The 16050-nt window shown below is 37.2% G+C and overlaps 1 protein-coding gene across 5 annotated transcripts in view; it reads left to right on the top strand.

The window, feature by feature from the left end:
- Positions 1-16050, top strand: part of Stacl (Stac-like) — a 109059-nt gene that overhangs the window by 40109 nt on the left and 52900 nt on the right. For all 5 annotated transcript variants that reach the window (XM_043411829.1, XM_043411837.1, XM_043411854.1 and 2 more), the window contains exons 3-4: positions 12488-12744; positions 14261-14913. In XM_043411829.1, coding sequence (XP_043267764.1) covers positions 12488-12744; positions 14261-14913 — 910 coding nt within the window. The remainder of the gene's footprint in view (positions 1-12487; positions 12745-14260; positions 14914-16050) is intronic.

Here is a 16050-nt window from a genome sequence, read left to right on the forward strand (position 1 = left end):
AAGTTTTTCCAATCAACGAAATTTCTCAACATTTTCCTCACAAAAACTCATAAAAAATCTCATTTTCATACCCATTTTCTTTCATTTGTAGCATGCACAAAACTCTGCGAAGCTTCATTTAACACTTGTTCGATCGCCACTAAATTTCACAGAAAAACATATCACTTAGAACAATTTGCAAAACAGTTATTTTATTCACAGAGAGAATAGAACGGTAATATTCAGTGTGAAATTCATTGTAAAATTTATGATATGACTGCAGGGACTAGTTAAGGGGTTTCGGTACAGTCGATGAAATGTTGTCATGCTGAGCCATGTTAAGAACAAAACATTTCTAAAAGTTCAGAATTTTATAAAATTTGGTGATCATATTCTTTAATATCAAACTCGACGACACATTTTTTTTTTTTAGATTTTTTCAATATACATTCCGGATATAAGAACTCTGCTTTGATGCTTAATTACTCGATAACTATGTAAAAGAAAATTTAGAAAAAATTGTGCTTTTGCACTTTACGTTGAAGAACGTAATCGCCGAATTTTGTCAATTTCTTAACATTTATTAACGTGTACCGAAACTACTTAATGAAAAGCATTCGTTCTTGTAACGAACTGTAAAATTTCAAAATTTTTTTGAATTTTCAGTTTTATGACAGTAAATATTGCAAATAGAACGTCAAAGTTTACTAAATACTTCGGTAAAAGTTTCTACTTGAAATATTATTTAATTTACAGGAAAATACAATTTTTCTTTCATAATAATATCGTGAGTTGGAGCTCGTCGCCGCACTATCGTTACCCACGATAATTTATCAAATTTAATTCTCTCCTTGTTACGAAACAATTCCGTTTTCAAGCATTGATTTAATAAAATCCTGAACAATATTTTCCTCGTTGCTTATCAGCAGAAAGGTTCGATTGCCCCATATTTGCATTGACTTATTATTTCCAGCTAGATTATTACGTTCCCACAATAATCTCTTTCCTCATAAGCTGTTTTCCTTTCCCATTCGACTCTCCAGAACGGAAAAGTAGTAAACATTGACATTTCCTGTTCTCGAGCCCGAAGTATAATATATACGTTTGTGCGGGGATGGCTTATATATATTCCTTTGTAAAAGGGAGCAAGAGGAGCACTAACTACGAAGCTACATCAGAGATTCCTTGCATTAAGTATCCGGGGTCGTGAGCCAATGTATTCCGTGACGTCCTCGACGTTTTCTTCCGTATACATACATATAAATACGTCCATACAGATCTTCGTAGCTCGTTCAAGTGATCCAGTAACGAAAGGAGAGAAATGAGATGCGGAATACAAAACGGTTTGGGCGTAGTAGACTTCTGTAGCACAGGCTACAGAAGACACGTGCCTATGTCACGATGTGATTGATGCTGTACACCTCATGCATGCGTATTTATTAAACTGCAACTTATATACAGTACCAGCAATGGAAAATTTGGTAAACAAACATTTTTTTGTCAAAATGCTCAATATTGTGTGCTGAAAAAAATAGTCATGGAGCTCAGGTGACCAACTCAAAATCGATGGTGGCGCCTCTCGTAGTAAGATATAACTATTAGGGTGGAGCAAAAAATCGATTATTTTTTTCAGGGTCTCCTATGAAAATAATATGTTAATTTATGAGGTTTCGAGAGCCCCCTCCAAAAATCAGCTCAAAAAATTTTTCTTAAAGGTCGCTCAAGATTTTAAAAAATTCCAAAAATAGTCAAAATTTGACTTATTTTATTTTTTAAATTTTTTGGCTCGATAGAGCGAAATTTTGTACCGAAAATACCAATGAGTTTCTGAAATTTTCAACTCAAAATATTCATTTTAGAAGGTCGCTCAAAATTCATTTTAATTTTTATATACTTAAATTTTATTGTTTCGAGCGACCTTTAAATATTCATATTGATTATCAATTTGAATTTTGAGTTCCAATTAGTAAGATAATCGATGAAAATGCACTACGAAACGGAGGAAAAATCGTATATAACAATGTAAATAATAGACCAGAAACACGGACATTTTTTTAGCGGAGTAGCAAACCGTGTTTGAGCCTGCGCTATTTTTGCTTTCATTCAATTATAAAGTACTTGTTCGCAAACAACAATTCGAAGTATTTTTGTTGGTAAAATCTACTTGATAATTATTAAGACAAATTGTTCAAAACATCACTCAGTATTGTACCAAATTCACTCATTATGAGAGTCAATAAATGCTTTGATTAAACAGGCATGCTCTATTCATAATTACATTTTCTCTGCTAACTAGTTCTCGTAATTGTTTGAATTGTTTAAATAAAAATATCGACCTATAGTAAAATCATACCTTGTTACGTCAGATTTTTCCTCCATCTCATTGTGTATTTCTAACCATTATCTTACTTATTGAAAGTGAAAATTAAAATAAATAATCAATATAAATATTTAAAGGTCTCTCGAAGCATCGAAAGCAAAGCATATGAAAGATGAAATTAATTATGAGCGACCTTTTACAATGAAAATTTTGAGTTAAAAATTTCAGAAACTTATCGGTTTTTTCTGAACAATATTTCGGTGTATGGAGAAAAAAAATTTTTTAAATAAAAATTCAAATTTCGACTATTTTTGGAATTTTTAAAAATCTTGAACGACCTTTAAACATTTTTTTGTTGACTTGATTTTTGGAGGGGGTCCTTGAAACATGATAAATTAACATATTTTCATAGGAGACGCTGAAAAAAAAATAGTCAATTTTTTTAGTAATAGTCAATTTGTGATAAAATGATGTTTGTTACAGGCCCAAAAGGTGTCATGGCGTACGCGAACTGCTCCGTATTTTTATTTATTCATTGCGCTGGTGAGAAAAATCTGGTGTCCGAAAACGGAGCACAGCCGGAATCGGCTAATTTAATCACATATTTGGTACATTTTATATTTGCGTAATCGTTACGTTCGCGACGAAATCCGGTAGAAATGGATTTTAGTTTGATTTCTGGACACTTGGCACAGCGTATACGATCGTTCGATGACTTTTCGGGTTTTGGAGAAGACCAGCGCGACACAAAATTGTCACAAGAATCCGAATGATTTCGAAAACGGGGTCATAGAACATTACAAAATTTCTCATCGCCTCCGAACGATTTGAACGTTGATTACATTCACGGATTAATGCAACAGGCAAATTACAATCCTCCAATAAATCCGGATAATTTGAAATATTCTTGAGTCGATTGCTTGCAGTTGCCAGAATTTAAATACACACAACTCACAACACTGCTGATTGTCCACTGTCAAAACAGTCACTTCTACGAGAGGTGCAACGACGAAATTCTTTTTACATTGAAAACTCGTGAAATTGAACTTCGATCGAGTGCCAAAGTTATTGGCCCAAGTTTTCGACGATCATTAACTAAAGTAATTACATTCGTAACTAATCAGACTCATTGTAAGAAGATGCTCGTTAATAATGAAAGTGCTAATAATCAAAATAATTAAATCGTCGTTGCTCTGTAGAAAATGGGATGAAAATAGTCAATGGTTACTTCCCTATCATTGAAGTGTCTCCATCGAGACTGCTGAACTCTTAAACACGTTCATAAATTCAACGATCTCAATTTGTACGTCCTTTGAAGTGCATTTATAAGGAAGTAACTCTTCGTTGAAGACATTCAATTTGTGCACACACACACAAACAGTCGTATATTAACTGTCCACGAAGAAAATGGTGGAGTCGCTGCAAGAGAGAACGAGGAATAAAAACAGATCGAGTTTTGCATGGTAGATGGAAAGAGGTTTTTGTGTGAGAGCTTGTCGAGGGTTATCCCAGAAACAGGTCGAGACTTTCCATTCCTCGAGACGGTCTATAAAGTTCAAGATGACATTCGCTAGCGATGGGGGCTTTGCACCTTTGCATGGACCCTCAAAAGGCTCCGACACGAGAGACCGATGAAAAAATCTTTTCTTCAAAAATACCAACTTTCCGTCCATGCAAAGACACAGACACACGCACACGCACATCAAAGCGGAACCACGCGGAATCATTTGAGAAAAGACTTGTGCGCAGATGCGGCGAATAAAAAAAATGTCTTTGTATGTAGTCACTTTTGAAGTGGGGTGAAATGGCGAGCGGGAAAGACTCGGCAATCTTCAAAGGGCCTTAATCAAGATTTTCTCACCCTCGCACATCTACATATGGGCACACACACGTATCCATCCTAAGTAGACATTTTTTTTTATTTCACCGCAAAGTGCTCTTAAACTTTGACGCATTGAAGAAATTTAATTAAGTACGACTCGTTAACGCGTTCGACCGAGCGACCATGTGACACGAATTAAGCAAATTACGAGTGCTTGGAAAAAGTGTGCGTGCCTGCTCGTAAAAACGTCGTAGCTTAATCGACAAATTGACTCGCAGTACACGTTTTTTCTGCATACCTAGAAAAATGTGATGCGAGCTAACGATGGTACTCGGAAGCAAATTGTTTTTTCCAATACGCACACGCGATTTATTAATTTATTTATGAAATACCAGGAACTCGCTTTTTAAAAAATCGATTGGAGAATCAGTCACCGCAATTTTTTCAACTCCTTCGTCATTCCGTGTTGCTACATTTACAGAATGATGTTCATTCCCATGGAATACCATGATTTTCGGATACCGTGACTCGAGATTGAAAAACTGAACGGCGGAATCCCCCGCTACGATTTTTATCCTTGTCAAGTTATTTACATAAGCGGATGCAATGAAAGTGGGTAACATTGGCACATGGACGTAAGTCTGACGAAAATATCAAGGGTAAGCCCCGGCGATGCGTCATATCGTTTGAACGAATGAGCTAAAATAATTCGGAAGGAAGAAGGAGAGAAAGAGAGAGCGACCGATTATTATTCACGGAAAAGATTTTGATGGGATGACGAGCGTCGAAATGGCGAGAGAGCACAAGCCTCGAGGGCGACAGTGAACTGTTTAGGCGCGGTGAGTTGCAGCTGTTGCATCGCACGCGGGAGTCGCGATGATCACTCGAAACTCGTGTGCGAAAGCTCGAAACTCCCTATTTTTTCCTCTTCCCTTCTCACGCGACCACGAAATCATTTGGCAGAGATTCAAAGATAACAATTGCGACTTACTGCCGCGGTTATGAAGACGTCCCAATGTACGTGAGTGAGGGTTTTGTTGATGCACTAAAGAGGGTGAAAAAATGAAGGAAATACGAAACAAAACCACGGGGAATGTGAGTAATATTGTTTTTTAAAAATGTTCACACGAATCTGATGGAATAAATAGAAAATTCCGAGTTTCAGAGTCGAAATTTGGAATTATGCTAGAAATGTACACCGAGCATTTGTTCCCGGAATTATTATAGGATTAACGGTCTAATTGTCGAGAAAACAATTAACGAAAATCACGTTTTTTGAAGCCCTATACATAGGCTCTTATGACAGACACACTTCCTGTGCGGCGATTTGGATTCAATGAACTAAGATCCTCCCAACTTTAAAGAGCCAAAAACGAGAGTAAGAAAATCTAATGTCTCTAAACATCAATGGTCTAACCCATGAAACCCCTTGTTACCCATAAAAATCACTTAGGAATGAAAAAAGAAAAACACTCATTCGAGGTTGAGGAGTAATAGTGACACGAACGGTGGAAGGTTTGACAACATCATGAGCCAGCTGGTTCAAAATACAGATAGGGGAGACCTGGGCAAAACGGGATACCTGAAAAATGAGAGAAATTTTTTTGTCCTTTTTTTCAATTTTTATACTTGTCCGAAAAGAACATGAAACATATTTTTTCCAAAATATCCTGTTTTTTTTTTTTTTTTATTTTTATTTTTGATTATTATTATTTTATTTTTTTTCCAAAAAATTCGTTTTTTTCAAATTCTCTTTTACTTTCAAAGTGAAAACGTTTTTGCACAGATATACAAAAAGTATTTGTATATGAATTCGGGCCATCACCATGTCAAATCAGACCATCATGTGTGGTTACACCTGCACATGAATCATGTGCCCACTCCGCACAATTTTGGCACTGAATCCATGATTCAGTGGATAAAGAATATACTTTTTTACAAAATAAACATTGGCAATCTTCGTTATTATTTTTATATCATTAATTTTGAATTGAATTACAGAGCGTGCGTTCTTCGAGGTACGTTAGAGCGTTGCAAGCGCTGAGATCGCTTTCAACGCTTACAGTGGTAAGTTGGAAGCACTCGGTTACGGGTACAAAATGCACCCAAGGTGTGCATTGAATTAAAATCATAGTAAAAAAAAATTCATGAGTTTTTGAGGAGTACCCCGTTTTGCCTCGGAATTTTTTTTGTTTGAAAATTGAAAAGAGTTCCAGTACATTTCCTAGTTTTTGGGAGTAAAAAATAGACAGAGCTTCCCACACTTCTGAAAAGTTCAATATTTATCCTTAGGTATCCCGTTTTGCCCCAGTCTCCCCTATGCATACTCATATAAACAGAAAATGGCTGCTGTCACATGTTGCTTGACGATTTTACTACGAAAGTATTTAAACTGCTATCGTTGTATTAAAAATTCATCGATCTCAACAAATAAGTTACACACAATTAAAATAATTGCGAGAATAAATTTCAATCGTTTCTTTGATCATGAAAAGAGCAAAAAAATACAGTTGCTTTTTTGAGTCACAAGTAACGCCTGATCTCCCTTGATGAAAGACGAAGGAGCATTCTAAACAAGAATGATAAATGAAACTGAAATGCTTTCTAGCAAATCCATCACATTCCCGCGAATAGACTGATTGTATAAATTCGTTGAAACGTCGATGTGCCCCTCTCGATATTCGTTCATTAATGATAAGCGGATATCAGTCGAAATACCCGACTAATAAGGCACCGAGGATCAAGTAGAAACGGTCAGTTAATAGTCAGACGTCGACGACGAAATTCTCTCGTCTTCGTCAAGCACTCTGCTGCGTTGGAAGTTCCAAGTGCTCGACCTTTGCCATGGAGGTATAAGTAGAGAATGCACTTGTGCGTATTCTCGTAATAGTAATAAGCTCTCACAAACCACTTCAAAGTTGTGGGTGCTGGCACTTGATTACTGCACAGAGACGAGAGTCCAAACTGTCTACCTCTCAAACTCGGATTTAATAATGACAATAATAACAATAGCGGAGTCTAATGGACTTAGCGATTGAAGAGAACTTCCCAAGAATCGAAGCTGCTTCGATGCTCTCGGATTTCTCGATATGAGCAACGCATTTGATCGAACGTCTCTCGCCTGTTGTTGCCCTGACAAACTGGTGTGCAAGTTCGTCCTTGTTGAAGTTTCGAAGCGACATGAGGCCAATCTTCCCGAAGACTCCCACGCGAGAGCTCAATCTCCTACAAGAAAACTTCACCGTCTACATCGACGATGCAGCGCCGCCTGCTCATTCACGAATAACGATTCTCGGAGGCGGCGCGTCACATCGCGACGGTTAACACGTTAATTGGCGAATGATAAATTCGCACTACGTAGAAGCTCGATTTCGTATCAAACCTACAACCTCCGGCAGGCAACCAAGCGGATAAGGACGTCTCAACTAACGAAGCAATTTCTGAGCGTCGAGCCGATCAGTCCAAGCAAGGAGTGTAGAGAGAAAGAGGTCGTGATATGCGGCAGGCTGATCGATGCATAAAATGAGTCGAGCTCTCTCACGGTTGGGGTCATTGAAATCGATTCCTATTAAATCTGAACTCAGACGCTCAGGCGATACTTTGACATTCAACAAATGTGATGTGTGTGCACAATGTGCATGAGTTTATATGTTGAAGAGATGGATCGTTTCGTAAACATCATTTTCTCCTTATTCTTCCTTTTCTTCGATCGATTTATCTGGCAGAATGAAAACCATCTTTTTTGCGCCTCTACTCAAAAAAACTCTGCTTCTAAAATCTTTACTGTGAAATTCATAACAACTCTACGTCTACTCATGTACATTCCATGATCTTCAATATCTTTACTCATGATGAAACATGTTCTGAAATCATCATGAGTAGAGATATTGGGGATTAAGTATCACACCGGAGTAGATATGTTAAGGAGGGTGGCTACGTTCGTCAAATTGATAAGAAATTGATCAAATTTGGTGATAATATTCTTCAACATCAAGTGCGAAGACACAATTTTTTTCAAAATTTTCTTCTGCTTAGTTATCGAGTAATTACGCATTAAAGCAGATTTCTTATGCCCGGAATGTATACCTATATATATGGAAACGCTATGCTTATACACGTGAACTTTAGTGATCAATTACTCGATAACTGTACAGAAGAAAAATCTTTAAAAATTTGTATTGTCAAATTTAACTCTAAAGAATATGTTCACCAAATTTTATTAAATTCTTATCATTTTGAAATTTTTAATGTATTTTACATGGTTTAGCATGGCAACATTGTATCGTCCCTAGCCACCCTCCTTAAGGAGGATAGACTTTCTCTACGCAGATCCACAGTTGCTGAGGAGCGGAGTTGTATCGAGAAGAGTTGTTAACTAGCAGCTATTTATAGCTATACTCATCGTAGCTCTACTCGATAACGACTCCGCTCTTTAAGGAGGGTGGATCACGAAATCAAAATAATCAGAATTTGATAAAATTTGGTGATAATATTTTTTGGCATCAAGTATACGAATACAATTTTTTTCAAATTTTTTGACCACATGGTTATCGCATAATTGAGCGTTAAATCGAAGTTCTTATGCACGAGATGTATAACTGTGTGTAAACTCTATGCTTATACACGCGAACTTTAGTGTTCAATTACTCGAGAGCTATGTGGTAGAAAATTCTAAAAAAAATTTATATTGTCTTATATATTTTTAAAGCCTTTACCAAATTTTACCAACATTTACCAAATTTTTTTAAATTCTTATCATTTTGAAATTCTTAATATTTTTAACATGGTTTAGCATGGCAACATTGCATTGTCGCGATCCACCCTCCTTAAAAATGTATTTAGAGGAGAACTGTCGTTGAATACATTTACTGAAAGTAGAATTTTTGACTCGCTGGAAGATAACTCGACTCTTATAAATCTACTCGATAACATTTCCACTCTAAAGATTTTTATTTTATGCGTAACGTCTCTACCCTTTAACGTGTCTAGGCATCAGATAACACAGGTTATTAATGACAACAAGAAGAGACATTGCGTTGTACCGATTTTTCAAATTTGAGAGTAGGGCTGTTTGGAGCAGCGTTGTTTTTGAGCAGAGCCGTAAAGAGGACGGTCGTTATTCTACCGATTATCTTCCTGATGAATGATCAAAAAACTCACTACTATTTTGCACGATCGTGTTAAAAACGTAGCACCACTTTTTCGGGTGGCAGTTCGATCATTTTGGTAATAGAGACCGCTGGAACAAGACAATAATGTTAACTCTACGTAGTCTCAACAACAAACTCGAAACTGAAAGTCGCCTTGCAAGTAATAAATATGAGACTTTCAAAAAGTTTGTTTTTCCACTTTTGAGCGTTTGTTAAGGAATTTGAGGCTGTACAGTCATTTTTTTTACCCAAAAGTTATGGCCTGTACCTTTCAAAAGTTAGGCCAGTTTACAGTTTGGCAATGTTGCATACACTTTAAAGAAAAGTTGGAGAAAAAAAGACGAAAAACTGGTGAAAGCTCAGTCGAAAACACGAACGGTGACGATCCTAGCCTCAAAAAACTGCACGGGAAACAGATTATTATTAATATAATCTCAGCAAATCTCCTAATAAATCTGAAAAAAATTGACATTGTTCAGCAAGCCTTGCTCATGTTGCCCAAAAAATTTCATATTTTTAGCATCATTTTTAACGGAGATATCACCGAATGTATCTTGACTTCCATAAGATTACATGTTATTTGGCCCAAATTGTTATTGATTATTCTCAGCAACAACGCTCCTAAACTGTCTGAAAATTTAACTGACTTTTTTTTTACACTTCACTTTATAAGATGCAATCGGTTTAAAAGCGATGGCATCATTTTCATTCTAATGCCTAAACTTCCTTAACGACACGAGATAGTTCATCTCAGCAGACTAATGGCTGTTGGCACATTAAGAAGAGAGGCCTACAACGGAAAGACTGAATGTTGAATAATTTAAGCTGAAAGTTTCCCCGGAATATTCTCAATCCCAAGTAGAATTCCGGGGTGATAAAAACCTCGCATAAAATGACTACATTGTATGAACTATTTGTTTCACGCTTGGCATTCGTGCCCATTTCGCTCAACGATGTTATAAAATCACAATGAAAATGGCCTTGCGAAGGAAATGCCCATTGCTGCTGTGTTAAAAAATAAAGAGAAAAATAAAAAGGTGTAAGCGTGGGAAAATAAGTGTCGAGTATCCTCAGAGAAGCGTGGTGGTCACATAAAATTGCTTTGACGGAATAATCGAAGGCTCGACGAATACGACTATATGTTTATAAGTCGCTTTAGCCTCTCCGTGTCACGAAAGCGATAATGTTTTATGATTGAAACCCGCCTCCGTCGTACATTATCTTCAAGTGGATGGGACAGAGCCTGAAGAAACGTGATTGGCGTTAACCGTCCAAAGACGACAAACACTGGAATTACTATGGTCGGGCTAAAGATTCTCACTAGCTGTTTCGTTCTCGCCTGCTTAATGGCAGCCTTTCGCATCGTATCGCTCCGTTCTTCCACTATTACATTTCTATAATGATAAATCTGTGATCGATGTGAAGACGAGGGAAAATCGTGATGGGAAAACGAACCCCAGACAATAAACGCTCGGCAAAGGATACGAGCTTTATAGCACGCGATTTCCTAAGCTTTATACAGTCCTGTATTGGTCAGGTCGTTTTCTATACCGAAGAATATAAAATCGGAGAAACACTGGGTGATAGCATTCGACTCTGTTTCGGAAGACTCGGCTGGCGAGTAATTCACGCGTAATAGGATTGGAACGTGGTCCGCATCGGAAATTCTTCGCAATTGTCGAAGTGATGAAATTTCCAAGAATCGACAATTTTGGAGGAAAAAACATGGGAATTATACGAATTGGCTGCGCTGACGCCAAAAATATTTGGCCGTCGGTACAAGCACTGATGTTTTCGGTGTACTTGCGCCATTTTCTTCTTTCTCGTATCGAATTTCTTCTCCCGTGTGTGAAGATCATATGACTCGGCGAATGACCTTGCTCCAAATATCAGCGCGTTCGGAAAGAATTTTTATCGGGAACGAGTTAACGCGATTTCGAACGACAGGCTCCTGCGAAAGTTGTCGCTGTTGGTTTACGATTTTGCACGAATAACCACGATGCGACCTTCTTTTCTTCACTGCCACCCTGCCTGGCGTTCAATATACTTAACATTATTAGATGTGTCATATAAAAGTGGATCAGCGAGACGATATGGAGGGAAAATTTCGTTGCCACTTCTTATCTCGCCCGTCCTTTTTGCCCGAGAAAATGTCAAGGAAATATGCGAAAGCGAGGACTCTCCTCGCTAGCTAGTCCAAAGGGTCGCCCACCCTCATCAACGTTTCGTTCCTCCCCATTTATCTTGAAGGAAAAAAAGAGAAAATAATCGTATCAATTCTCGTCACTGAGACTCGAGTATCCTACTGCGCATCGAATCTGACAACGGATTTCTGCTTTGTTCATGAATAAGAAAAAAACTTTCGCGGAGTCAAACATCCCATTTTTTGAGGGAACTCCATAAAGTACCGAAAAACTTCAGGATTCTTGCTATCACGGAAGTGCTGTGAAGTTTGGACTCCAAATAATATTCCATTACCGAGTAAATTCGACCCTCTTGAATTTAACAACCAGAACTTTATTTCGTTGGACAATCACTGAAGGTAAATGGCCCTGTCCCATAATAATATTTCAGAAAACACGTGAACACTGAAAATACTGCAATATACGAAGGGAAAAGCTCCAGAAAATAAGAAAATGTTGATTTTTCTTAAAAGCTAAGTCATCGCATTCCAACGTCTTTAGAAAACTCGAGGGAAAAGTATGATCGAAATTCCCATCAGATTGGCCCACGGGGCCATAAGGCCATTGCTATTGTTATCACTGCCATCGGGATGGGCTGAAAAAAACGAGGGTAATGGGTAGCGACAAGCACCGTAAGCGATTTTCTTCCCCTTCGAATGACAGACACATTTGTTAATAATTATTTTCCTGTCAAGCTTTACTGCCAAGCATCGCTCAATTAAGCTGATGTCTGTTCTATTGAATTCGTAGCTCGATGGATAATCGAGTTTTTCGATCAATAGAATAATGTGGATGGAAATACTGTGGCAAACCGAGAAACTGAAGGGTCAAACTGGGTTTTTTGTTCATCAATTACTCCTCTCAGCATCTTCAATCACGCAAAAAAATTGGATTAGAAAATAATTTAAATCGGAGGGCACATTTCTGCAAAAATATTTTCAAGAATGACTCTCATTTGAGTGTTTTTTTTCCTCATTCACTAATTTTGAACAAAAATACATTTCGCTATTGTTTTTGTTTTTGAAAAATCCAGTATCCGAGTTCGCTCAAGAGCTCAGCGGGGCGATGGAGAGCCACGGATCAAACGTGCGACGTCTGGTTGACGAGTTTCGCAGCAAGTCTGGCGAGACGCGAGGGGACGCGGGAGGAATGCGTCGCGTTTGGGAAAATCTTTTACGCCAGGTTGAGGCTGACGCTGCTGCTCATCTGGATCTGGCGGCTGTTCTCCAACAACAACTGTCCAGACCCACCCTCGAGGCGAGCTTTCATCGTAAAATTCAGTCACGGAAGGTCAGTGAAGAGAAATCTCCCGCATTGTCGTTTTATTGCTCGATTAAAAAGTTCCAATAGACAACAAACATTTTTGTCGTTTTAAAAGAGAAAGAAATTTTCGGGTACTTTCGTTTTATCTTTGACTGCTCGAAACAAAAAATGGATATTTTGTCGTAAATGGAAACTCGAAAATAATGAAGACTCGAAACAAGAGAAAACTAGAAAAAAATATTGTACAATACGGTTCCTTGCTAGCACCTTTAATTATTCAAAAATCGTTACATTTGACAATTAATGAATACGAGCTCGTATTCAGAATGGGTCAACACAAAATTTGTCATTGACATTTACGTATTTTGGTAGATTGGATGATATTTGAACGAAACAAAATTACATGGCATGAGAAAGATTGCTTTTGTATCCAGGAGAATGGTTGAACGATATTTTTGAAAATCAGCGATTTCAATGTAAACTAGTTTACGAAAAAGTGGAAAATGATTTAAAAATGCACAGTTTCACTTTTTCTTTCATGCTCATAAGTACTTTCTCTTAATAAACCCCAAATGTAGTCTCCCATCTTATTTTCATTGTATTCGTCTTGATAACGTTGTTCGAAGCTCTCCTCAAAGAAAGTCCTATCAGCTCCATATTTTGATTCTACGAGACGCTCAACGGATTTTTGTTTTTCCACATAACACCTAAAAAAAAATTTCGCACTATTTCAATGCTCTTTAATGTTTTTGTAGAAAATTAAATTCTCTACAAAATATCTTTTACATGACATTCTCATAAACCTACCGAGTAAACCGTTATCAGACTTAGAATACGAGCAGTCAAGTTAAATCTATAATCTATTGTATAATTTATATATTCCTTTTATCCTGCGTATAATTATCTAGTGGGTATAAAAAAAGACTCGAGAATTATGAGGTTTAGGATAAGATTTTAAGAAAAAAGAAAGTTTCAATTTATGATTTTAAATGCATTAACATTTTTGGATTTTTTTTAATCAGCAAAAAAAATTGAAAAAATATCAAATTGTTTACGAAGGAACTAAAAACGAAAATCGAACTTATCGCGATGTTGTCATATATTAAAATTAATGAAAATTCTTATGAAAACATGAAAATGAGTATTATTAGTATAACTATCACAGAAGCAAACTTTATATAAAATAAGGCTATTTTTTCTTCGTTTTTGTGCATAACTAACTAGAAAATCATGAAATGAACTTTAGGTCAAAGAAGAAAAAATTTTTAGTAGAGTCGTGCAATCGAGCTGAAGAAAAAAATGAGTTATTGGTTCGCCATCATTTTCGTTGGTTTATCAAATCCATTAACTTGGCAAAAAAAAAATAAAATAAAAATATCGAATCATCACTCGATTGGCTGGCTTCTAACGTTAATACAATATTTTTCACACGAGAATTTTCCTACAATTTTTCAAAATAATTTATTCTCCGTACGAATATATATTTAAAAATTGGTATAAATGTGAGCGGACACTGAGCATCAATGATGAATAAAATTTTCAGATATTCGCCCATCGAGAAGCGTACGATCAAGTGGTAGGGAAAACAGAAGAAAAGTTGCAGCGTGCTCGGGTCGATTACAAACGAGCTTACGGGGCTTTATTGACGAACGATCCGACGATCGGCGATCCGGAAAGTCTGAGACGAGCTTATCTCGAGGCTCACAACGCTTATGTGCTACAGTTAAGAGCAACGAATGCGATAGTCGAGCGTTATCAACATCAATGTTTGCCGGCTTTGTTGGCCGAAATGGCCGAGGTTTACAAGGAGGTTTGCACGCTTACGTGCAATTGCGTTTCCGGCATATGCGAAGCGACGGGAGAGCGTTCGGGCGAACAAGCCAAAAGATACATTTCCGTTGCGAAGGAAGCTCAAGCCGTAACAGCCGCGAACGATCTTCAAATTCTAGCGAGAAATTTGGCGAGCAACGCACCAGCTAAAAAACCACCGAGACGATTGTTCGTTGCACCCTCACCGCCTGAACAAATCTCCGTCGATAGACTCAATCAAATACCTTCCTTGAGAGACGAACTTGTCACTTTGAGCGGAGGCAATCAGACCATGCTCGAAGACCTTAGGAGGGAAGCCGAAAGTTTGAACCAGGAAATTCGACGACTCCAGGACTCCCTCGACGCACTTGTACGAATGCAACGCAAGTATGACTTCCTTCATAATTATCATTATATTCATTTGCAATATAATTGTCGATCTAACACCGATTCATCGAAGGTGCTCAGAAATATTCCAAACTATCTATCCCGACCACGATTTATTGACGTGACAGAAGATTTTTTTAACGTAGTAATGTCGGTTTTAGGATTACTGTTCAGAATTTAATCGAATTTGGTACAGCAGTAGATTAAGAAAACCAGAAAAAAAATATTGGCTTTGGGAATTACATGCAGTTAACATTGGGTCTTAAGAAAATATTGAAAGCAACATTTTGAAACGTACGTTTGCATCGTAGTTCAGTATGGACGTGACAATGTCGCGAAGAGGTTGGAAGCGCGCGTAATTCAAAAATGAACCGAATGACTGATGCGCCCGTCACCTGTCAGTCTTTACCCGTAGTCCCATAGCTTTGCGCACCTCTCGAGTGAACCAAACCAACCATATCGTGACGTTGTCTGTTCTAAATACTACGTAAGTCAAACATGACCCGTGTGTATACATTTGGTTTTGGCAGTATCGACAGTTCGACCTTAAAACGTTGGCAAAACGCAAGGGTTCAAGTTACAATCCGAATGAAATTCGTTTCGGAAAGTAATTTTTTTTTTTTTTTTTTCAATTGTATGCTATATGATTGAATTTTACTTCAAATGTATGAATTTTTTAAATCTCACTTTTGATTATACCGAAAACATTGAATTGCATGAATCAAAATAATTCTTAGACCAACACAATGTAAAAGGAGCAAGGGACCATGCAAAACGCCAACGCAACGGCAACATTCTTTACTGCCTCGTTCTTTTTATCCTATGCATCTAATTTTTCAAGAGTTTATGAAATTACATACATTCAGTATCATGTATTATTTTGATTTACCAAATGAGGCTCGGACGGAATTGGACAAAATTAGAGCACGCAGCAAAACTAATTTTTAATTTTCAATAATGATAGAAAATATTAACCAAAACCTCGTAATCGTTGAACAAATGTTATTTTCTTAATTGCATATCATTAAAATCCGAAATATGAACACCCAAAAAATGTGTTTCATTCTTTTCGATAATTATGAAATATCCAATTAGTAAAGTCACCGTAGCGTTACACAAAAAAGTGTTCTCATCACC

The sequence above is a fragment of the Venturia canescens genome, chromosome 1, assembly GCF_019457755.1.
Source record: "Venturia canescens isolate UGA chromosome 1, ASM1945775v1, whole genome shotgun sequence".
Lineage (NCBI taxonomy): Eukaryota > Metazoa > Arthropoda > Insecta > Hymenoptera > Ichneumonidae > Venturia > Venturia canescens.